The sequence below is a fragment of the Stylophora pistillata genome, chromosome 1 (assembly GCF_964205215.1).
Source record: "Stylophora pistillata chromosome 1, jaStyPist1.2, whole genome shotgun sequence".
NCBI lineage: Eukaryota > Metazoa > Cnidaria > Anthozoa > Scleractinia > Pocilloporidae > Stylophora > Stylophora pistillata.
Window position 1 is genome coordinate 59,000,744 of NC_142519.1, and position 25,025 is coordinate 59,025,768.

Genomic DNA, 25,025 nt, shown 5'->3' on the forward strand with positions numbered 1-25,025 from the left:
TGCAGGAAAAGAAGCTTGCTCTGTGGGCAGTTTTGAAAAAAAGACTTTTTCATCCAAATGGCAAGCTGGTTAAGGCCTGGGGGAAATTGTAAAAAAGAAAAGAAGAAATATTTAGTTTGAGGTTCACAGTTTTTCCTAGGCCCAAGATGCCTCATATTAGGAGGCACAAAATTGGGTGTAGTCAGCATTAGTTGTTTTATGTTACCCCTAAGAGATATAAAATTGTATGTTTACCTAACAAAAAATTTAGGCCTATCTTTGGTGTGAGACTGATTAGTGTATGTTCTCTTTTTCTAGAAAAGAAGTTAGATGAGACAGACAGAAGTAGTGATAATACTATCAGTGATGCAGATCAAAGTGGTGACGATGGAAATGAAACCACAGCCAGCGAAAAAAGCAATAAAAAGAAAAAGGCAAGCATGGTAAAAAGGTTCATGTTTTGGAAGGGAGTAGGGTACTCAGAGAGGTTTTTTATATACCCCATCATCCCTCAGTATCTAATGCACAAATAAATTACTTTTCCTCAGCTAAGAAGAGAAGAAGAGCTTGCAAGCTCTCTGCATTGAGATGCTGGAGCGCAAAAATGAGAGGAAAGCAGACTTAAGGAAAAAGAGCTTGAGCAACGACGAAGGGAGTTAGAATTTCAAAGGCAAAAATATGAAGAAGAAGCAACAGAGAGAAAAGCACGACTCCAGTTAGAGCTAGAGGCGCGTAGAGCATTCATGTCTTTACCGAAGGACAAACTTTAAGATTCCTCAGATTTATGTAAAACATGATGTTACAACAAAAGGTTTTATTTATTTTCTCAGCCTGTTCTTGTTTTAGTGGAATATAGGAGACATGTTATATTTATCTAGAACATTATGATGTAAGAAAATATTTTATTTTCTCGGTCTGTTCTTGTTGTGTTGGAATAAAGGAGACATGTTATATTTTCTTTAAAAACTTTGTGCTTGTTTTTACATTAGGTGTTTGATAAGTAATCCTCTAACTCTGGTGGATCTAGCCCGAAAAAGTTACTTTTTTGTGACCCATACAAGCATGTGTGGCAGTTAGCCAGAACAGCTGCCACCAAATAGTACTTGCCCATCGGCTGGAGCAAAATTTTCAGATTCTTCTTGAAATCTAAAAAGGCAAACAACTGGCATATTTTGCCAAATCCCCACACGACCGAGACTCTTAGTTTGCTCATTCTGCTATTAAACTCTTGTTGATCGTCGGTTAGCCGTACGCCTCTGAAGGGTACAAGAATGCTCCTAGTCAGCCCATAAGCCAGATCACCATAGATGATATAAGGTTCCCCATTACGCCTCTGAAATCGTCGGAGCTTCTCCGCTAAACCACTCACTCCAAGCATGAACGTATCATTCCTCTTGCCCTCCATTGGCCCAAACATATTTGCAATCAAACCATTGGGAGCTTGAATGGACTAGAAAAAATAAAAATAAAAATTTTAAACGAACGAGATCACAAGATAGAGAGAATCTACTCAGTCCATATCCAAAGAGGGAAATAAAAGTTGAATGGTATGATACCTGAAACTTGATACAGTGCACTCTCTTGTGTCCACTGATTTATGATTTATGATTTACAAGATTTGCCGACAGGCAGGGACACCGCAGCAGCTTTGCGCCAATTACTGCGGGCCCAGCAACCCACCCAACCACCCCAGGGGAGGGCATCCATCACACAGTAATCTCGTGCGTGGGAAATTAACGTCTCCTACCCCTAACCCTGCAGGAGACGGGACCTCCATTTATTCGTCCCAATCCGAGAAGACTAGAATATCTAACCGTTTCTTGATAATATAGAAAGGCAGCATATTATTCTCAATTATGTTAACACCTTGAGTGTTGGTCCGGCCGGGGCTCGAACCCTCGACTTCCCGCACAACATTCCAGCGCTCTATCCATTGAACATGATATGCTGGCCTTGCGGGGCGTGTCATTGGGCGGGGTGTGCCATCGATGAATCGCCAGCATTGTTAAAGAGGGGCACCTTTAAATCAGATACAATGAAATATATGAAGTTCATATATTTTGAACTACGATATTAGATACGTATGATGCACGATCCTCGCAGTAGATAGCGCTATTTAAGTAATAGCGAAGATCAGACCTGAAAAAAAATCAGGCCTGTACGGGATTCGAACCACTGACCTCTGCGATACTAGTGCAGCGCTCTACCAATTGAGCTAACAAGCCAACTGGGAGCAGGCCGTTAAGTTGATTCGTAATAAACCGATACGAATTCACGGGTTTATTACGAATCAACTTAACGGCCTGCTCCCAGTTGGGTTGTTAGCTCAATTGGTAGAGCGCTGCACTAGTATCGCAGAGGTCAGTGGTTCGAATCCCGTAGAGGCCTGATTTTTTTTCAGGTCTGATCTTTGCTATTACTTAAATAGCGATATCTACTGCGAGGATCGTGCATCATACGTAGGGGCACCTTTGTTATGGATGACTTCAGCAAAAAGTTAGGATCCAGCCAAGACAGATCTAAAGAGTCCAAGAGGTGGCCAAAGCGGTCATAAATGTCATCAACAATCTACAAAAGAGGGTTGTTTTTATAACAGATGGGGAGCTACATAGTATAGAGCATTGTCAGGGTTTTGCCAAGAGAGAACGGGCCAGATTATTAGGAGCTCTGGTTCTATTGCATAATACTAAAAATGCTTTAAAAAAAGGGGCGGGGTAATTCTAAATAGCACAATGTCTTAGTCCTCTTTATAGCAAGAACAAAAAAAAGAAAAACGTAATTGCTGAGAAAGAAATATAATTATATGAATTTCCTAAGATTTGATGAATGAAATACCAGTCACAATACCTTGTGAAATATCAGACTGAGCTCAGATGTTGACCTCCCAAACAGGGAAACAAGATCGCACCAGCTGTTTGGGTAGGCAAACCTTCGCAAAAGTATCATAAGGGCTCCCCTTCCAGGGGCATTCGTCCTCTGACAATAGATATAATTTTCTGGTATGTCAAGGGCATCTAGAAGCCGGTACATGTCATCTTTTTCAAACCTTCGCAGAGAAAAAAAAACAAAATGTTAATCTAAAAAAAACATGACTGATTCAGTAAAATGTCGAAAGCACTTGCCTAAACATCTCCTCGCACTCGAAGTTAGCCAGATCTTCAAAGTTTTTCCTTGTAAAATCGCTTTTATTGTCAGGAAACATGGAGAAAAGGAGAAGCGTGTCGAGATCATCTTCGTCTGATGAGTCCTCAGAAGAGTCGGAGCTGTCTTGGTGAGAAATTACGGTTAAAAGATCCTTAAAATCTCGTCTTGCAGCAGCAGCCATTTTTCTCACCAACAAAGTTTTAATTTTCCGCGGGAAAGTTGTTCGAAATTCCCACAATCCATTACTTTTACCACTAAACCAGGAACGCCTTGCTAAAATGAACTTTCGTGCAAACCGCGAACGGCGGTTTGCGGTTTGCGGTTTTCTCTGAAAACTCGGTGCTAAAGGTCTCTAATGTTTTGCAAAGCGCCTCCAAACTTTGCTTAGACGATTTGTTTACTTTGATCCGAGTTGGATTTTTTCCTAAATTCTCGCCAGAAATAATGTTTTTGTCTGCTAAAATAGTGAACTTCGATAGATTACAATTAATTACTTCAGATTATTGGAAAAAATCATTTTGGAAAGATTTTGGACAGTTTCGTAAAATTATAACAAAAGCTGTTATTTACCTCTATTTGTTTGTTTATTTTAGTACATGGACCTATGGAAAGATCGAGCCGACCAATCTAAAGGACTCTCAGGTTTTCAGCCAACAGAGAGACACAAGACTAGCCAATTAATTTTTAGGAATAACATCTCTAACAACCGGTTACCAAATTAAACAACTCCTCTCCACTCTGATGATGAATCCAACCACGTTTCGGATCCCTTAACGACCACTCTCAGTCGCAGGATCAAACTACATGATCAGAGTTTAATGCTTACAATTTCGCAGTGGAGTGTGGGAGTTTATTTGGAACGGACTGTAGTTCTCTGTCTTTGCAGCCAACTCGTGTAACCATATCCATAAACCTATATGTAGTTGTACATTGGCAAGGATCCGGACAACCTTAAAAAAAGGAAAGATGATAATCTTGTTGTCATGCTTCATAATGCATTTTATTGTAAAGTTTGGATATAACGCTCGCTGTCATTGGTTGAAAGGGCGTGCTCTATCAGAGTACAGAACAAGGACCGGAACTGAGCTAAAGCTGTCACACCATTTCCAAATTTGTAGTGTATATAGCGTTTTTTTCGTGAATTTTAAGTCAAATTTTGGAACAAGAGAGCACGCAAGTAGGAACAGAAGAGCCAAACAACGGTTTGTATAACGTGCCAAGTGCCGTAATTTGCATTATTTTAACTTGTGCAGAGACGAAAATCCTCAAAAAGAACTAGGAAAATAGACAGTCCGACTTTTGAAGGTAGTCACGCTCAGTTAGATTGTAAACTTACGTGCGGTAATATCAATTAAACACGACTCTCACTCGTATAGTATATACATGTATAGTTCAAAAACAAAGCAGAACAAGGAGGAATATTTTGAAACTTGAAAATATATCAAACTGGTATAACTGTTAAAATGTATGCAAATCGTGACGATTTCAGAGCGACTGCAATCATGCTGAGTTCCATCGCGGCTAGCTCATCATGGCAATCTCCGGTCATCGTAGTTAAGCTAACCTCAGAAATAACATTGGCCGCCTCTCGAGTGAACTGAACTAAGAGCTTGCTCTGATATCCTTTCCGATGCTTGGAGTGGAAGGCCACATCAGACACAACAAACGCGTTTTATGATTCTTTCATCCCGAGAAATCTTCTTGTCCCTGTGAATTCGGATGTCGTTCATTCCTAAGACAAACGCCTTTAGCAGTTGGATTTTCCAATAGTCAATTACGTTCCGTCTTTCTCTCTACACTTCTTTCGTGCTCTAACCGATTTCTATGTGCTTTACAACAGAACAGAGTACATTCAAGGCCTTTCTATTTGTTAATTAGTAAATGTAGTAGGAAGTGGAAATTTTGAATGCGTCTGTATAAGTATGAATAAATGTCAAAATGTTAAAAAACCCACGTTCGATGACAAAACGGATTTCTTTCTTGTCAGTACCATCCTTTCTGTTCACTTCACAGCTGTACTTGGCATTGTTTTTTCCAGTAATTTTTAGCTGAAACATCACACTTGTACTGTTCTGTACCGCTCTGCCATTCTTTCTCCAAACAATGAATGGTGCTGGTGCACCTTGTGCTGGGCACCATAAAGGCGAGGAATGGTTGAAAAGAACGTACTGAGTCTTGAGCACTTTATCCAAGTTTGGCTCGACTAAGAGAGAAAAAATAAATACAGAAAAATTAAAAAGTACTCCAGATATGTCCATCTTATTTAGCTGATGTCTCTCATAAACTGGAGTGCATCACATTTTTAGGTACTTTTATCATGACAATACTTGCCAGTTTTATTCACTGGTTCGTTCTTGGTAAAATAACTCATCTTGTAATAACCAATAATCCAGTGAAGAGAATCGTAATATGACGGATTTAAAAACAAGTTCTGTCCACTGGATCTCACAATAGTAGAAAAGTTCCTTCCACAAAATTTTCCAAGAAGATTGGCAGACTTGTTATTTCCATCACGAACCTCAAGATACATATCATCAATGCATGGTGTTGGATGCAAAGTCTCCAAGGTGAAAGTGACTTCCATATAATGTCCTTTTGGAGCTTGCAAAAGTTGGCTCGCCTTAAAAGTTGGGACAACTATCTGAAGGCTTATTTCCGGTATCAGCGCATCTGTGTGTAAAATCAATAGAAAACGAGAGGAAAAAGAAGGAAAGTTCCTCGCCCAAGTCTTGAAATATGTAAATTCTATCAAAGCTATTTAAAGGCACCATCTAGAATGAGAGTTCGAGTTCAGATACGTCTAAGGGGACTCACGACATTACGTCTTGATTCAAAGTTATACACGTAAGACAACGCTGAGATTGGCTATGTCTATGAAAACTACTAAGTAAACTAGTAAGTAAATGAAATCACACAGGGGCGAAATAACAATAGCTTTGATATACAGCAAAGGATGACCGACCAAGGAGACTGTATCACTTGTATCGGACATTGCAAACTACGACAAGTAAAGAGATTTGTCTCTTCTAAGAACAATAAATGTGGCTGGATTTTTTGTGACCGTTTTTTCCGTACAGTTTAGTTTAAAATTGAGTGAAGAAAAGCAATTATGTCTTTGTTTAGTTGCTCAAGTGCTCCCCATAAGTTGACTTTTGTAATACGTCACGCGCATGGTTTGGAGCTCACGTGTAATGGTCGTCCCCTCTCATGGATCGCGGAATAACGAAGTTCGGACTCGCGAGGGAAGTGGAAGTCAACTCCATTGCTTCTATGTTTTTTCTTTGTTTTTTTCTTTTAATTACCAGGGAACAGTTAATCGATTTTCGTATCCCCCTCAGAGCTTCACCGCCACGTGTCTCTTCCGTGCGTGTGTCACTCGCTTAATCACGAGTATATCCTACGCAGGCCGGAATATTTCATCGACGTGTGAGGTATTCTAACTAGACCAAAACCCTTATTAAGGTCAGTAAAAGCTAACGATTTCCGTTCCTCTAGAATCGGCTTAAATTAGATATTTAGTCTCCTAACTTGATACTCCATAAAAAAGAAAGATAGCAGTGCTTACAGAAGGCAATACTGAAACCGCAGAAGGTCCTTCTGGACACCATTTTCCTGTTTTTAGCTGATGGGCTGAGGGGAAGTTTTAAATATTCAGTCAACTTTTAAGAATTTGATTAACATAAAACCATGGATGATGCATTTTTCCGCCAAGTTAAGTGCCTTGTATGTTAGCGGATCTCAGTATAGATCAGAGATGCCGAGGCTGTGTTCCTCACAAAGCAGTTAAAGACGACAAGATGCAGCTATATCAAAGTTTCTTTTTTATGGCACTGCTTTGCTTTACTAAGGTTTTTAAGTGAACTTCCAGTGTTATATTTCGCTGCATTTGATAATAAGAACAATTTATATAACCATAAAACCACGAAATTATCCTTATGCCGTAAAAGAAAAGTTGTAAAGGAATTCTTGTAGAAATGGCTTCTCCCCTACCTTTACAACTACATCTTCTCCAACGATGTAATTTCTCCTAAGGTTCGTTTATTCTTCCTTGTACATCTATTTCTGTCACTGTGCGTGCGCCTGAAAGAACGTGCCGCGGCAAACAATTGACTGAATATAAAAACATGAAAATATTGTAATTTTTATTATCATTCCAGTTTTTAAAATGGTGTGGGAAAAAATCAATAGTCACTTTTAAAATTATGGCACTGTAAACATAAGTGCAGTGGATGTTGGCAGAGCTGAGAACGCTGAATTTATTTATCAGCCTTTAAAATGAAGAGTGCATATGTAGTAACTCATATTTTCCTTGAATATTTGAATATCGAGTAGGCACAAATACCAGTATTTTTTTCTAGAATTGAAAGATCCGCCCTTCCCTCACTTCATTCACTGACGCTGAATTTTATCTTATATCGTATCAACATTTCAAACATCAAAAAGAAATAAATACCTGAAATGTTTTTTTACTGCTCCCTCACTTCAATTTACGGATCGAACGGTCTTTAAACAGCAAACAATTCATATATAGAAAGTTCGCCTGCATACAGCTGTTCCAGATCATCTTAAAATGAGTATTCTTATGAACAAGCCTTCCATTCAAGTCAAGTCACTGTGTACGACATTCTCAATCATCTGTTCATAAAACGTCAGCAATTATGCCTTTAAGCAATTTTGCACTTTAATAAATATCATCGACACGAGTCACCAACACATAACCAGCTTTTCAAATAAAAACCAAAAATGTTTACTCTTACGTTTTAAAAAATGTAACGAGTTGCAAGCGCTCGAATAAGTCAACCCCTCTCCTTGGAAAGGGCAAGTTTCAGAAAGTCGCTTGACAGGAGATCACAGAATGTGCCCCAAGGCTACAATGGTGGTGAAACCAGAATTTCGTAGACCCCATCCCCCCCTTCCCTCCCCTCCCCGCTCCGATATGAATTATCAGAGGGAAGAAATTATCATAACTCAACGAGAGTCAATATTCAGCTAACCGTTGTTCAGTTGTGTCCCTCAGCTTTATTAAATACAGCGTCTTGTATAGATTTTTGCTATTGGATAAGTTTTCACTTAAGCTCGAGTTCCGCCGCTCTATCGAGTCCCGTCTCACCGGGAGGAACGCGGCCTATGTTCTTTCCCTATTTGTAATAAGTTGTTCATACCAAAGATGCGAATATAATATGCCAAGTAGTGTAACTGTTGTTAAATATGTAGTAAATAAAATTCTTGTGTTCATCAGAACATAAGACTTTAGGTGGAACGAGTTCATCAAATGCATAATATGGAATTCAAATTTTTTGGCCGTAGATATGATCCTAATACAAAGCTCATACAAAGCGAGACAAAATAACGACTTGAAGGTGCTTGAGAGCGAATTTATAGTGTGAGTGGGCCATACCTAGTGTCACAAGCACTAAGAAATAACCCTGTAAAGCAGTAATGAAAGGAAATTAAAACGGATCAGAATTTAAAAAATTCGTCGTGTCATTCGCTAAGAGGTTGGTTGGTATTTCAAAAGACGTTTATTTCTTTGCAGTTTTTCGCCATGTCAAAATGATTTCTAAAGTTATCATCTGATATTCAAAATAAAAAGTAGAAAACACCCGCTTACTATTATGCAAATAAAACAAAAATATTTTCTATTATATATTGAGAATTGTCCATTAAATTAAAAGATAAAAACTATATTCCGTTCCTGCAGTACGCACGGTTCAGTTGGTAACATCGAATAGGAAATTCTCAAGTAATAACACACACAACTAAATAGAACTTAAACTTATTGGTTTCCTGCAATTAGGCGGGATAGGTTAGTTTAGTCTTCAATAAAACAAAACGCTGTTTTGTTTTAAGAAGGACGTTTTAAGTTATTACCTCTACACCTATTGGTGTTCTTTTGGTACTGGTTTAAAAAAAATATATTCATCGTTTTATCATCTTGCTGGGTGTTTTATTTGGCCAAAATTGTTCAAACCCAACATCGGTAATTTGAGTCCAAATATATCATATTCAGTCATATCTATTTAAATGAATTCATTTGCATCAGGAATATATTTTAAGCCTCCTTTTTAACCACATTTTGTTGATAATAATAAATGAAATATATATCTAGATCGCAGTGTGTTATGTAAATTGAACTTCAAATCGTATATAGCCTCCTTTTCTCTCTTTAGAAAGCTGGATCTCCATCGACTTCCGTTAAGTTATTTTCCTAACTAAGAGACGTTTAGTGAGCTAACCGAGAAAAGTTAGGTGCAAATTTTTTTTTTCTTCATTATTCATCTTTTTATCATTTTTTTAGGATTTTCAGATAAAATAGATAGGAAGGGAACATATTTAAATGATCGTTTACTACGTTTGGGGAGGCGGGGGGGAGGAGGTGGGCTGGCGTAGCTGGCATCGTATGGTCGAGGTGGCAATTTATTCAGCATTGACAACCTACGTGAGTTTTTCAAAAAAATTGGGAGCAGGGTTTGACAGGCGAACCAGGTTATTTATTCTTTTCCTTAAGCCACGGTTTGAACGATTGAGGGGAAAATTTTCGATAGACAAGGAAAGAGCTTTTGATTTACCCTCAAGATTTTCCTATATCATAAATAATATTTTTCTCCCTTTCGCTTTTTATCTTGTTCGGTAAAACACAAAAAACAGTTCATGTATCATTGATATTGATTTTTAATAGCTTTTACTGATTTTAAAGACAATGGGTAATGTGAATAATCTTATTGCAAAATAGTTAGGTTACTTCGCTGTATCAGCTGCACCGCTACTTTCTTTCTACTTTTCCATCCTTGACAATTGAAATATCCTACCTAAAATTTTTGGCTGCAATATTATTAGTAATTGATTAAGTAAATCACAAGATCAACAATAATATTTGGAGTAAATAAACGGAGGCTATATATGTTATTCATAATTAATTCCCAGCGGTTTTAACCACGTAGAAGATACACTCAGTGGATGGTTTATTTTCTTTGCCGTAATACTACGGTCTGTCCCCTATACATGACTTAAATAAGTATTCTCCAGGGTAGCCCCACTCACGCTAGAGGTCTTCTCAAGATCATCGTATTTACCGGACAGAGATATAAAGTATTGAGAGGCTTGCTAAGATTTACTAGCAGATGTGAATACCATTTCGACTGTTCTTCGTAATTAATATTTCTATCATCTATTATCATTTTCTGTCAAGGAAGGATATGTCTCTCGGTTTTAAACATGGAGAACAACCGATTGAATCAGTAGGCCAGTGGTATCAAACAAGATCACATTTTAATAGTAATCAAAGTGTTATGTCTTTACGTGGAGCATGGTTACCCATATTGCCCGAGCCAGAGGCTCATGTATGAAACGCAAGACAACAACCCACCCATCCCACCTCAGGGGAGGACATCCATCACACAGTAACTTCGTGCGTGGGAAATTAACGTCTCCTACCCCTAACCCTGCAGGAGACGGGACCTCCATTTATTTGTTCCTATCCCAGAAGACTAGAATATCTAAACCATCTCTTGATGTTATAGAAAGGAAGCATTTTCTTCTCAATTATTTTAAAACCTTGAGTGTTGGTCCGGCCGAGCCCTCGACCTCCCGCACATCAGTCCAGCGCTCTATCCATTGAGCTAACCGGAAAGCGGTTAGCTCAATTTTTATGAAATGATAAGCCTTGAAAAACATTTTCCCGTGATCTGACCAGGAAAAGTAGGAAGCTATCCTTGCTTTACTGTGTTCCACAAAAATATTATTAGTAGAATTATTCTTCTTTCTGCATTTCACCATTCGTTGATAATCCAACATACTGCTCTTTGTTGTTCAATGGTGTACTACAACAAGAAATATCTTGTTAGATGTCAGGGATAAAGCTATTCCTAAATTGTTAGTCCTGATATTCAGATAACCTTACCTAGCAATTTCAGTGAGTTATACGGCGAGCAGGTTACTAGAGTTAACAGTTCTATGAGCTAGACGTATTATCCTGGCTCGTGATATCGAAGTCTCGTGACTGATATAATCACAATGAAACATAAGTAGGAATATATAATTACTGGTTAGATCTAAAAAGTTTAGGATTTGGCTTTTGTTAACTTTATATCCTTTCATCGACCAATGATTACAATTTTGTATCATATTCCAGGTCATCTTCTTCAATGTTATCTTCTCCTTCGTGATCTTCTAAAAGATGTTGAAAGGGAAAAAATTAAGAGATCACAATAACACTATCAGAATGAATCGTTACGGTATTTAACTTTATGTTATTGTTCAACGAACAGAAATAGAGGAGTTATCAAGAACCTTGTTCCTGAGGTGGCATTGCCAAAACCTGAACTTCCATCATTTCAGTTCCTTGCTGCACTAAGAACACAGAAAAATAAATGAGTGAATAAGCCTCTTCATGTAAGAACAAAGCAGGGCAGAAACGATTTTTGGAACTGTAATACAATTGTTTGAATGTATTCAATGATCTTGATATTGATATAAACGTTGTAAATAAAAAAATGATAATAATAATTGTAATATTTATGATGAGATCAACGTCTGTGAATATATGAAATTCATACATGTGGAGTGCGGTACAGGCCTGAATTGTTTTCAGGCCTTAGTTTCACTACTGCTTGAGTAGTGTTCGTTACTGCGAAAATCGTTCTCATACTGATATAATGAGATCATTATGTACTTTCCTGGTTAAATCGTTCTTCAATTCCAACTTGATAATCACCATGCTGCTCTTTTGTGACTTGTTCGTCTTGATTAATGGACAAAAAACAAGAGCGAAATAGTTAAATCATGTCCTGAAAAGACAGGCGATTTCAAGACCAGTGATGTACATACTGGCAATTAGATGCAAAAAGTAGTTGTAGCGAACGACAACTCAACAAAAATATGTCAAAATGCTCTCGAAGTTTTATCTTTATGAGCTTCGGTGCATTTCTCCGCCAAACCTCTTTATGTTTTTTTTTTTTGTTTGTTTGTTTGTTCTTTTGGACGCAATCTTCCTGTTATCAGCTGATGGACTGGGGGGAATTAAGTTTGACTGTTGAGTGGGGTTGAAGCATTTGACTAAATAACGTAAAATCATGGATAACGCATTTTTCCTTAGGTTAGGCGCCTTGTATATTATGGATCCCATGACAGATCACAGATGCGGGGCTGTTTAACTCATAAAAAGCAGTTGAAAACGACAATTTGCAGTTTAATCACAAAGAAGATTGTCATTGTTTTTTTTAAGACACTCCTGTGCCTAATCGAGGCTTTATAGGGAACTTCCAGAATCATCTTTCAGAATATTTGATAAAAAACAACAATTCATTACCATTCAAAAATGTCCTTACGCCAGATAGGAAGGGTTATGAAGAGATTCTTCGAATTCCCTACCTGTGTGGTTGAATTTTCTCCGACTATAAATCCTCAGAAGATGTTTATTCTCTCTTGTTTCTCTGCTTCTCTGGGCGCGCCAGAATATAAAAGTGTCGCTGTGAACAATTCACGAGATATGAAAAATTGATAATGTTGTTATTGTTATCTCAGAAAGTTTAAACTGAATAAAACGGTAAAAGATGATATGGGGAAAAAAAAAAGGTTTGTTAAAGCCTTAATTTCCCTTTTTGAGGCTTAAACACAGCATTTGATGACAGACTTGAGTAAATACGAGTTTCTTTATCAACCCTTGAAAGGAAGATTGCATTTGTAGTAATTTATAACTGCCTTGTTTGAATATCGAGAAAGCGAGTCGAAAATAACCCTTTGTCCTGAACAATTTTAAGACCCGCGCCGCCCTTTGCTCGTTTCATTTTGAGTCATATTTTACTAAAGTTTAATTGTCGTCTTACCTTGTATATAGAAACATCAAAAAAGAAATAAATACCTGGAAAATATTTTTGCAATCCCTCACTTCGATTCAGATCGAACGGCTTTAAACAGCAACAAATTAATGTACGAGAAAGCTCGTCTGGATACAGCTGCTCCAGATCATTATCTTAAGAAGAATAATCTTATGAACGCGTGCATTCATTTCAAGTCACTATGGACGACATTCTCAAACATGATCTGTGCTATAAAGTCAGCAGTTGTGCCTTTAACCAGTTTGCATTTTTTTCTTGTTTATTTATACTCCATACGGTAAGAGTCACAAACATATTAGCGGTGTTGAAAGAAACATTGTTAGTTTGACAAACAAAACGTCTCATCTAAGATGCGACATGCTGTAGGCGCGCTCATAAAGGAAACGTTAATTATTTTCAGTGTCTTCAAAACGGGGGGGAGGGGGAGGCTATAAGAGAGTGACCTGGTAAGTAATATGATAGTAAACTACAGAATAAGCCCTTGGGGGACAATAATGAAGAAACTACATTGATTACCAAGAACAGTTGGCACACCCCCCGTCTCTCCTTATAGGTGGTCGACATCCCTCCACTATGTATAATAAGACATCTTGTATTTCAACTCTAATAAGTTATTTAAAAGTCCCCCAGACAATGATGCAAGGAATTATTGACCACTTTTTAATACCAAGTAATACTGAGATGGGGAAATGGAGAGTTAAGTGACAGTTAAAGAAAACAATTGAAAAAGTTTCAAGACTTTTGCCACTTATTTAGTTAGGTATCTGGTAATTCCCCACGCCACTCCCTCACCAAAAAAAAAAAAATAGAGAGGAGAGATTATTATAAAACTCAATAAGAATCCAAAAATCTGTTTTAAAATATTCTCAGATCTCTCTTCCAGCTTTATAGGATGCCGCGTATAGTATGGGTTTTTCTTGTTAAAAAAGTTACTGCCCGAGACGTAGAGAAAAGGGTCTTTACCGACGATAGCTTAAGTTCAAACCAATGATAGAAGTATTATATTGGCTTCAACTTTTTTTTTTAATACAAATACATTTATCGTTACAACATAGTGATAACATATTTCCTTGAACATGGGATAGACGATTGCACTGAACCTATTTTTTCACATGGATAAGCACCTAGAGCGCGTCGCCGCTTTAGTTCGGGGATTGAAACTAGTAAACTATTATGGGTTATGTTAATAACGTGTGAGCATATGCATAACGATTCATTGTTTTGGAAAGCTAGTTTTTATGGACATATTCGGCCACGAAAAGAAAATTTAGTCCTCAAGTTCTCTTTTATTTTATGTGCAGCATAGGATGAATATCATGAGCTGATGTTGAAATGGGACATTGATTACACCTTCTTTCTCTGTAAATATCTCAGAATTTAAAGCAAAACAAACCTCAAACAGTCAAGGTGTTACTGACCCTTTCGTAACTTTTATTGTTATTACAGTAATGAAAGTAATAAACATTTGAATACAACATTTCTATCATTATTTAATTACTAACCACGATATCTTTTAATCGCGCTCCATGAACTGTAATTTGCTTCTAGACCGAAAAGCCGTCGCATCGATAAACTAAAACCTTAGTGACTAAAGTTTTAATATTTCATACAAGCGCACCGGTTAATTTTTTGTTTTTAATTAAGGAGGGACAATATATTCGATAATTCAATGAGCCAGAAAAAGTGCATTTTCTGAACTCTGCATTAAATATAATATGGTATTGTTCTAATAATTATGCACATATTCAAAGAAAAAAAACGGGAAAACATCTTACGAAAACTTGTAAAAAACACCGTTAAAACTCCTGATGTTTTATTCTGTCTTTTCAAGCCTATTGACACCATTCGTTTCTGTTCTCCGAGATGTCTTCCATCACCTGCTCTAATAATTTGCTTCCAAAAGAAACTCCTTGTTGCAGGTGTCTTAAAAGGTCCTTATTAACCGCGCCTCTGTTTTTGTTTACATGAAGGAAAGCCGACATTTATATATTGGGATTATCGTCACAAATAAGTAAGATGACGTCAGATGCAATCATGCACTGATTATGCTGAAGGGTCATGACGAGAACGTGAGACATACATATGAACCACTAACACATAATTGATAAAAACATGAATTAAGTTGTTTAGATCTAATTATAAATATCTAAATCCTGTCATTAAAAAAAAAAGGGTTTGCTGGGAGACTTTTTAAGACAGCCAAGTATCGAGTGAAAAATCACTATACTTAACCGACGCACACTGGATGGTTCGGTACAACTCACATGAGGGTCTCAATGGCGTGACGGCTCTTACGGCTAGCGGCTGAAAGTTTTCGTCATTTTAAGGCTGCCGGTTAATTTATTTTCGTTATGGTTCAGACTAATGTTAATAATTAATGTCAATGATTTCAAAAGTTAATAGTTAGTTTACATTGTTCTAAAAAGGATAGTTCAGCATTTAGTCAAGTAGGCACTACGTCGTCAATTATGTAATAGTTCTAACGTATGTCGCCCACGGAATTTGAACCTGGGTATATCCCACTGCTAACTTACTTTATTACAGTGGAAAATCTGACTTTGCTGTCTCCTTCCTTTGTGCTCTTGTTCCGCTTTCTTACATTTTATTTAAAGAAACAAAATAAACAAAATGGACAGTTCGATTATGTACTAGTGGTTTTTTCGCAACAACTTCATTTGATGATAAAGGCCAAGGACGGTTTAGTCGTAATTCTTTTAAACCTTAGTTATCATGGAGAGGAGCTTTGATTTATTTTACCACAACTTGGTTCTGCCATTTTATTTCATGTTAATGCCAACTGGGATCTTCACTGATTCCGCTTCCGTGCACCATGATGCAGCGAACTGTGTGGTACAACTGGCCTCTCACAGATAGACAGAACTACTCTGTTAACTAAAGATTCTAAGATGTGATTTAACATTCCCCTCCTTTTGACAAGAGAATACCTCCTCTTGTTGTCATTGGAACTTTTAATTTCTATTTAAGGTCAATGAAAGCCCAAGGTGCACTTACTTCGAGTAGGGGACACAGACTATTCTAGCTCTTTCTCTCTTTGCTCTACGTTGTGGCCGTTTATAATTTAATCATTCTCCACAAAAAGTAACTTAGAAAGTTAAAACGTGTGGTGTTTACTGTTGATCACTGGAACTTATTTTCATTGAAAGTCCTAATTTTCCTAAAAAGTTTGTCCATTACAAATCGTTAAGCAGAGTTTTGAGTCCTTCTGCAAATACACACTCAAGGCCAGTTCCTCGAATGTAGGCATTTCTACTATGAATTGCAACACAGAAAACTCTGCAATTGTCAGTTGCCAGATCATGACCGATACTTATAGAAGAGAAAATGTTTCAAAGTTTGTTTGGAAGCCTTCAAATCGGCTTTAGCATTACGTTAATAAAAATATTTCTGTGAAAATCTCTCTTTTCTCCACTGCCTACTCGCTAAAAAGTTGATCGGTTCATGAAGGAGCTTACCGTTACTACAGCCCTAAGTCACTCGGTTCCTCTTGGGAAGCATTTCGTTAAAATTCTCTTACTTAATTAAGTGGTATATAATAAACTGAAAATGACTCACTAAAAGAGGATATACGGGAATACGGAGAGCTAAGACCTCCAAACTGCGTGAATGTTTCAGGGTTTCTACGTTTTTAGCAAATTTGCTTTATTTGTTTGCGTGAGGTATTCTCCACGGCTTGTGCCTAAGTGGCGGAGGGGGTGCGGGGAGAGACAGAAAGAGAGAACACAAAAGAAGGTCGTACATGCATGTGTTCTCTCTCAGATCCCAATCAGTTACGGCTCTGTAGTTCCCGCCTCTTCCCTCTGTTTATCAATAGAACACTGATAATTTCTTGTGAGACAAAGTCTCAACACTTGCAGATGATTACGTAATAACAAGATCAAGAAGTTACAAGGTGACTCCTTTTCTCCCGTTGGTCAAACTGAAAAAGCTGCGAGTGAAAAGTATATCCGTTTTTACATGGATAAGAACACCCATTCTTAGCGGACTATTATGGAAGTCGTGTTAAGAAAATATAAAACAACAATACACAGGAAGCTAAATGTTTAACTTCAATGCCGGATATATCCTCTTTTTAGGGACTTGGGTACAAACCAAATAGAGGAGCTACTATCTCAAGTCTTCCACAACAACAACGAGTTGGTCGAACTGTAAGTAACTAAGGTCTATACCTATGCTTGTGCTTATTTTATTGAAGCGCGATGTGACAAGAATTGCTACTTAACTCATGCATGGTAGGTTAGTGAACCATGAAGGTAATGGAATAGGATTGGAGGGTTTTCAGATCGGCAATATTGACAGAGAGGAGTAGAGCATCCTTCCATCTTCATAAATGACAATATACTGGAATTTTCAAATTCCATTTTCCAATTTTTATCGGTGAATTTGTTTCATTTGCAAACGCGAAGTGTTCTGGGTTGCCAACGTAGAGTGGAGAGGCAAAGAGAGGGCGAAATGTGATCGTCTTTGAAGGTTTTCTCTCTCAGGTGACAACTTTCAGGTTCCGTAGTGCCCACCTCGTTACCTAGTTTTACCAGTTTAGTAGTCGCATTTTCCTATATGTTAGACCGTAACAAGATCAAGAAGTTGAGTGGTGATTTATTTTCTCAGTTAATGGAGCTGCAATGGCTGTAAGTGAAAATTGGTACTCTTACAGCAGCAATTTTGTGTTTCAGATCGTACCATTTCTTACAGAAAATAAAATTAACTTAACAGTTAACGATCGCAAACCTAGTACGGGACTGAATTAATTTTCTCAAGATTTGAAGCAATGCCGATAATTAACGGACGTTTAAAAAGTTCCACCCGAAAATTCATTGCGTGTCATTTTTATAGGACACTAAAGGAGAACCAGATAGAGGAGCTACCATCAGGAATCTGAATTGATGGAATTGTATGGCGGTTAACAAGTTTGTGCTCGTTTTACATCCTTTTTTTGACTATCATGATCGTTATCGTTATTAATCATAGAATAATCGAAAGATTGCGAAACCATAGTCGTCGTGAGTGAGGGAACATTACTTTTGTGTTAACTATCGCGAAAAGCACAACAGCAAAAAATAGAGTTACCAAGTTCATAAGAAATACTAAGAAAGCCTTCTTCAAGTCTCAAGTTTAGGAAAATCGGAATTGTCCAAAGAAACTATGGTCATTGATTAGAGATCTCACAAGAGATTCGCAAGGAAAGGATCGTCATGTTCGAGAGCGTGATGAAGACGGGGAAATTGTCACTGAAGACATTCATATTGCCGAACTGTTTAACTCAACATATGTAAATCAGGCCACAAAAATATTGGATTCCGCTGATTCATGTTTACCAACTGAGACCATGTCTTCCATTTTAAAGGAAACTAAGGACATCGAATACGCATTCGAACTTCCATTTATCTCCCCTGTGAAGGTTTTGAAAATGCTGCAGGAAATGCCTTCTAGCAAAGCGACAGGAGCGGATAGTCTTGGCATTCGAGTGCTAACACTTGCTGCGCCAGCTATTGCCAGCTCGGTTACGAGCCTTATCAACTATTGTATTTCCACTCACAGTTTTCCGTCAAAGTGGAAAATGGCAAAAGTGACACCAATTTTTAAAAATCAAGGCTCTAAGAATGATAAACAAAATTATCGTCCAATCTCGGTACTTCCCATTTTGTCAAAGATCTACGAGAGGCATATTTATGATTCATTGTACGCGCACCTGTGTACAATGAATCATATATATGTCATTTTCCATTCTGGAACAGCGTTTTCCCCATTGCTGTTGAACGACCCATTTCGAAACACAATAGTTCTGGAAAGAATTAGAGTCTTGCGGGATGGAGAAATGAGCCCGCGACCCAAATTAATCTTTCCTCTTCGTTTATGAAAAATGCAAACGCATCTCCAATTACGTTTGATTAAACAAGAAAATAAAAAAAAGAAAAGAAAAGAAATCGGGGTAAGGAAATCAGTGAAAAGTTTCTTTTTTTTCGGATTGAGTCTGTCAATTTCTAATTCAGTAAAGCCAGGACTAGCGAAATGCGATGCAAGTTATCCACACCTGGAATAATTGTATCACGTCGATCACTGCCGCCGGTTTCATCTGTCGCTTGCTCATAAACATACGTTTCAACTTCGCAAAAGGCCATTGTTAGGATTTGGCATTAGTCGTGATTTGACTCATTTGGCTGTTCGTTTGCAACTGTATTCGGTCAAACTTAAATCTACTTAAAACCTGTCCGAAATTAACGTATTTACTTACAATCTAGGTCATCGAGAAGAAACGTTGGTCAACTCTCTCACGATATCGAAAGCCCGCGCTGAACTTCGTCGAAGGACGAAAGAAAAGAAAAACGTCGTTGGTAAATACACTTTTTAAACAGAAATGAAGTTCACTGAGAACTTCAACGCAAGAAGACTTCAAATGTGTGACATTTATTGCTTGAAAAGCCATGTGCGAAGAAGTACTAACTTCTGAATTTTTGGTCGTAATGGCGGCTGTCCAAAAAAAGTTCTGGTTGAACTTTCTCTGGAGAGGAGTACGATTAATTTCAGATGCGATTATTAACCGTACGATGCACGATTATTAGTCTAAAAGCTCGTCAAACACGACTATTAATAATGCAGTCACGATTAATAGCCGTACTTTCCACGATTATTAATCGCAATAGTACACTCTTTGCGACTAATAATCGTAATTGAAGCCCTTTGCGATTAATAATCTTAATTTCAGGACATTACGACAAATAATCGTTGAATTTTTCATTCCTGAAATTAAAAAACACTCCGGAAATTAATAAACACCTGTTTAGAATAACAAATCACGGAGTATTATGTGGTAAATATACTATCTTGATTATCTAATAAACACCCTACCTTGTCCAAGACTTGATCAGCGATAGATATTCAAATGTTCTTCACTTACAGCCTCTGCAGCTTGGCTAATGGAGTAAATAAATCACCACGCAACTTTGTGATGTTCTGACTTTTTGTTTAACCATCTATTGGTGGATAACAAGATAAAGCAGTCAAAGCATGTACAATTGCTCTCAGTTTTCAAATTTAAATAACGAACCAAGACTAGGGAAATAGAGCGTCATAGAGGGTAAATATAACCATAGTACGCTTTTTTTGTCAGTCGCTAACAAATATCTGTTAATAATAATCGACTTTATTTAAAGGGGGTATACACATAACAGCTTTCGCTGATAAACCAGTGGCCCTCAAAACTAAAGTTAGTAAGTAACACATTCTAAGCCATAGAGATTAAAAAAGAACTAACTAGTCGAACAATGTAACTATTCAAAGATTATGAATGCAATAAAACTAGATTATAATACAGCTTCAAAAGAATCAATGTCTCTAAAAGAATTTAAAAAATAGTTCATCAAATCATTCCTAAAAGAGGAGATGCTACGTTGTTTCTTGAGCTCATTTGGAAGACTATTCCATAACTTAATACTTCTAACTTGGAAAGACCTTCCTACCTCAGTAGTATTTCAATACTTGGGACAGATTAGGTTATACTGGCCATGCCTGGTCTCTCTACCATGCAGGGAGTGATTTTTAGTTAAAGTACTTTCAATATACGTAGGGGACTCCCCATGCAGTGCCTTCTAGATTAACACGCACTTTCTTATCCTGACTTCATCATAAAATGGGATCCAATTTAGTTTCTTAAAATTTTCCACAGTTCTTGATCTGATACCTGTACCTAATATTACACGCGCTGCACGTTTCTGGAACCGAAACACTCTCATGAGATCTTCCTTAGAACAATAGGTCCAAACTATACTACCATACATCATGACTGGCTTAATAAGGGCATTATAGAAGAGGAATCTTTCCTCAATGGGTAAATAAGTACACAACTTTTAGCCAAGTAGCTCCGAAATAATTGTAGATTTCCATCATCGACACCATAGATCTTCAGTTTAGCAAGGAGAATATCATGATTTATCAGGTCAAAAGCTTTACTATGATCAATACACACAAGGCCAGTTACATTATTACAGTCAATATCAAAGAGGATCTGATCTAAGAGTCGAATAAGGGCAGTTTCAGTTGAATGATGCTTTCGGAACCCTGACTGTAATCCATACAGAAGGCCGTTTCTACACAGGTGCGCGTACAATGAATCATATATATGCCTCTCGTAGATCTTTGACAAAATGGGAGGTACCGAGATTGGACGATAATTTTGTTTATCATTCTTAGAGCCTTGATTTTTAAAAATTGGTGTCACTTTTGCCATTTTCCACTTTGACGGAAAACTGTGAGTGGAAATACAATAGTTGATAAGGCTCGTAACCGAGCTGGCGATAGCTGGCGCAGCAAGTTTTAGCACTCGAATGTCAAGACTATCCGCTCCTGTCGCTTTGCTAGAAGGCATTTCCTGCAGCATTTTCAAAACCTTCACAGGGGAGATAAATGGAAGTTCAAATGCGTATTCGATGTCCTTAGTTTCCTTTAAAATGGAAGACATGGTCTCAGTTGGTAAACATGAATCAGCGGAATCCAATATTTTTGTGGCCTGATTTACATATGTTGAGTTAAACAGTTCGGCAATATGAATGTCTTCAGTGACAATTTCCCCGTCTTCATCAAGCTCTCGAACATGACAATCCTTTCCTTGCGAATCTCTTGTGAGATCTCTAATCAATGACCATAGTTTCTTTGGACAATTCCGATTTTCCTCAACTTGAGACTTGAAGAAGGCTTTCTTAGTATTTCTTATGAACTTGGTAACTCTATTTTTCGCTGTTGTGGTTTTCGCGATAGTTAACACAAAAGTAATGTTCCCTCACTCACGACGACTATGGTTTCGTTAAACAATCTCTTGATTATTCTATGATTAATAAAGATAACCATCATGATAGTCAAAAAAAGGATGTAAAACGAACACAAACTTGTTAACCGCCATACAATTCCATCAATTCAGATTCCTGATGGTAGCTCCTCTATCTGGTTCTCCTTTAGTGTCCTATAAAAATGACACGCAATGAATTTTTGGGTGGAACTTTTTAAACGTCCGTTAATTATGGGCATTGCTTCAAATCTTGAGAAAATTAATTCAGTCCCGTACTAGGTTTGCGATCGTTAACTGTTAAGTTAATTTTATTTTCTGTAAGAAATGGTACGATCTGAAACACAAAATTGCTGCTGTAAGAGTACCAATTTTCACTTACAGCCATTGCAGCTCCATTAACTGAGAAAATAAATCACCACTCAACTTCTTGATCTTATTACGGTCTAACATATAGGAAAATGCGACTGCTAAACTGGTAAAACTAGGTAACGAGGTGGGCACTACGGAACCTGAAAGTTGTCACCTGAGAGAGAAAACCTTCAAAGACGATCACATTTCGCCCTCTCTCTGCCTCTCCACTCTACGTTGGCAACCCAGAACACTTCGCGTTTGCAAATGAAACAAATTCACCGATAAAAATTGGAAAATGGAATTTGAAAATTCCAGTATATTGTCATTTATGAAGATGGAAGGATGCTCTACTCCTCTCTCTCAATATTGCCGATCTGAAAACCCTCCAACCCTATTCCATTACCTTCATGGTTCACTAACCTACCATGCATGAGTTAAGTAGCAATTCTTGTCACATCGCGCTTCAATAAAATAAGCACAAGCATAGGTATAGACCTTAGTTACTTACAGTTCGACCAACTCGTTGTTGTTGTGGAAGACTTGAGATAGTAGCTCCTCTATTTGGTTTGTACCCAAGTCCCTAAAAAGAGGATATATCCGGCATTGAAGTTAAACATTTAGCTTCCTGTGTATTGTTGTTTTATATTTTCTTAACATGACTTCCATAATAGTCCGCTAAAAATGGGTGTTCTTATCCATGTAAAAACGGATATACTTTTCACTCGCAGCTTTTTCAGTTTGACCAACGGGAGAAAAGGAGTCACCTTGCAACTTCTTGATCTTGTTATTACGTAACCATCTGCAAGTGTTGAAACTTTGTCTCACAAGAAATTATCAGTGTTCTATTGATAAACAGAGGGAAGAGGCGGGAACTACAGAGCCGTAACTGATTGGGATCTGAGAGAGAACACATTCATGTACGACCTTCTTTTGTGTTCTCTCTTTCTGTCTCTCCCCGCACCCCCTCCGCCACTTAGGCACAAGCCGTGGAGAATACCTCACGCAAACAAATAAAGCAAATTTGCTAAAAACGTAGAAACCCTGAAACATTCACGCAGTTTGGAGGTCTTAGCCCTCCGTATTCCCGTATATCCTCTTTTAGTGAGTCATTTTCAGTTTATTATAGACCACTTAATTAAGTTAGAGAATTTTAACGAAATGCTTCCCAAGAGGAACCGAGTGACTTAGGGCTGTAGTAACGGTAAGCTCCTTCATGAACCGATCAACTTTTTAGCGAGTAGAAAGTGGAGAAAAGAGAGATTTTCACAGAAATATTTTTATTAACGTAATGATAAGGCCGATTTGAAGGCTTCCAAACAAACTTTGAAACATTTTCTCTTCTATAAGTATCGGTCATGATCTGGCAACTGACAATTGGAGAGTTTTCTGTGATGCAGTTTATAGTAGAAATGCCTACATTCGAGGAACTTGCCTTGAGTGTGTATTTGTAGAAGGACTCAAAACTCTGCTTAACGATTTGTAATGGACAAACTTTTTAGGAAAATTAGGACTTTCAATGAAAATAAGTTCCAGTGATCAGCAGTAAACACCACACGTTTTAACTTTCTAAGTTACTTTTTGTGGAGAATGATTAAATTATAAACGGCCACAACGTAGAGCAAAGAGAGAAAGAGCTAGAATAGTCTGTGTCCCCTACTCGAAGTAAGTGCACCTTGGGCTTTCATTGACCTTAAATAGAAATTAAAAGTTCCAATGACAACAAGAGGAGGTATTCTCTTGTCAAAAGGAGGGGAATGTTAAATCACATCTTAGAATCTTTAGTTAACAGAGTAGTTCTGTCTATCTGTGAGAGGCCAGTTGTACCACATGTACACAGTTCGCTGCATCATGGTGCACGGAAGCGGATTCAGTGAAGATCCCAGTTGGCATTAACATGAAATAAAATGGCAGAACCAAGTTGTGGTAAAATAAATCAAAGCTCCTCTCCATGATAACTAAGGTTTAAAAGAATTACGACTAAAACGTCCTTGGCCTTTATCATCAAATGAAGTTGTTGCGAGAAAGCACTAGTACATAATCGAACTGTCCATTTTGTTTATTTTGTTTCTTTAAATAAAATGTAAGAAAGCGGAACAAGAGCACAAAGGAAGGAGACAGCAAAGTCAGATTTTCCACTGTAATAAAGTAAGTTAGCAGTGGGATATACCCAGGTTCAAATTCCGTGGGCGACATACGTTAGAACTATTACATAATTGACGACGTAGTGCCTACTTGACTAAATGCTGAACTATCCTTTTTAGAACAATGTAAACTAACTATTAACTTTTGAAATCATTGACATTAATTATTAACATTAGTCTGAACCATAACGAAAATAAATTAACCGGCAGCCTTAAAATGACGAAAACTTTCAGCCGCTAGCCGTAAGAGCCGTCACGCCATTGAGACCCTCATGTGAGTTGTACCGAACCATCCAGTGTGCGTCGGTTAAGTATAGTGATTTTTCACTCGATACTTGGCTGTCTTAAAAAGTCTCCCAGCAAACCCTTTTTTTTTTAATGACAGGATTTAGATATTTATAATTAGATCTAAACAACTTAATTCATGTTTTTTATCAATTATGTGTTAGTGGTTCATATGTATGTCTCACGTTCTCGTCATGACCCTTCAGCATAATCAGTGCATGATTGCATCTGACGTCATCTTACTTATTTGTGACGATAATCCCAATATATAAATGTCGGCTTTCCTTCATGTAAACAAAAACAGAGGCGCGGTTAATAAGGACCTTTTAAGACACCTGCAACAAGGAGTTTCTTTTGGAAGCAAATTATTAGAGCAGGTGATGGAATACATCTCGGAGAACAGAAACGAATGGTGTCAATAGGCTTGAAAAGACAGAATAAAACATCAGGAGTTTTAAGGGTGTTTTTTACAAGTTTTCGTAAGATGTTTTC

The 25,025-nt window shown here is 37.6% G+C and overlaps 3 protein-coding genes and 1 long non-coding RNA gene across 7 annotated transcripts in view; all 4 read right to left on the minus strand.

Annotated features, from left to right (window-relative positions):
• The window catches only part of LOC148743408 (G protein-coupled receptor GRL101-like), a 169,644-nt gene that overhangs the window by 23,314 nt on the left and 121,305 nt on the right, over nt 1-25,025 (minus strand). The window lies entirely within an intron of this gene.
• Nucleotides 2,357-5,360, minus strand: LOC148743410 (uncharacterized). The gene is made up of 3 exons (XR_015995030.1): nt 5,078-5,360; nt 2,827-4,073; nt 2,357-2,547 (listed from the first exon to the last, which is right to left on the minus strand). It is a non-coding gene; the product is annotated as an uncharacterized LOC148743410 (long non-coding RNA).
• Nucleotides 5,426-6,749, minus strand: LOC148743411 (uncharacterized). The gene is made up of 2 exons (XM_088751149.1): nt 6,689-6,749; nt 5,426-5,793 (listed from the first exon to the last, which is right to left on the minus strand). Exons 1-2 carry the CDS (start codon nt 6,729-6,731, stop codon nt 5,426-5,428), a joined length of 411 nt encoding a protein of 136 aa, XP_088607275.1. The 5' UTR covers nt 6,732-6,749.
• Nucleotides 9,778-13,163, minus strand: LOC148743412 (uncharacterized). Of its 4 annotated transcripts, none has more exons than XR_015989154.1 (5): nt 12,983-13,163; nt 12,493-12,590; nt 11,413-11,863; nt 11,206-11,292; nt 9,778-10,943 (listed from the first exon to the last, which is right to left on the minus strand). XR_015989154.1 is itself a non-coding variant. In XM_088726292.1 (5 exons), the coding sequence occupies exons 3-5, from the start codon at nt 11,678-11,680 to the stop codon at nt 10,874-10,876; spliced, it is 396 nt and encodes a 131-aa protein (XP_088582418.1). In that variant the 5' UTR covers nt 11,681-11,863; nt 12,493-12,590; nt 12,983-13,163; the 3' UTR covers nt 9,778-10,873. The 4 variants fall into 4 exon arrangements, 1 of the variants encoding a protein (XP_088582418.1); XR_015989152.1 differs by having other exon boundaries at nt 11,166-11,292; XM_088726292.1 differs by having other exon boundaries at nt 11,235-11,292.

What these genes read in the sequence shown, in the direction of transcription:
- LOC148743411 (XM_088751149.1), bottom strand. Translation starts at nt 6,731, where the DNA reads ATGGTGTCCAGAAGGACCTTCTGCGGTTTCAGTATTGCCTTCT. An exon ending in CGGTTTCAGTATTGCCTTCT is followed by an intron (nt 5,794 to 6,688) that starts GTAAGCACTGCT and finishes TTTTACACACAG; the next exon opens with ATGCGCTGATACCGGAAATA.
- LOC148743412 (XM_088726292.1), bottom strand. Translation starts at nt 11,680, where the DNA reads ATGTATGAATTTCATATATTCACAGACGTTGATCTCATCATAAATATT. An exon ending in AATGCCACCTCAGGAACAAG is followed by an intron (nt 11,293 to 11,412) that starts GTTCTTGATAAC and finishes AACATCTTTTAG; the next exon opens with AAGATCACGAAGGAGAAGAT. An exon ending in CTGGAATATGATACAAAATT is followed by an intron (nt 10,944 to 11,234) that starts GTAATCATTGGT and finishes TTCTTGTTGTAG; the next exon opens with TACACCATTGAACAACAAAG.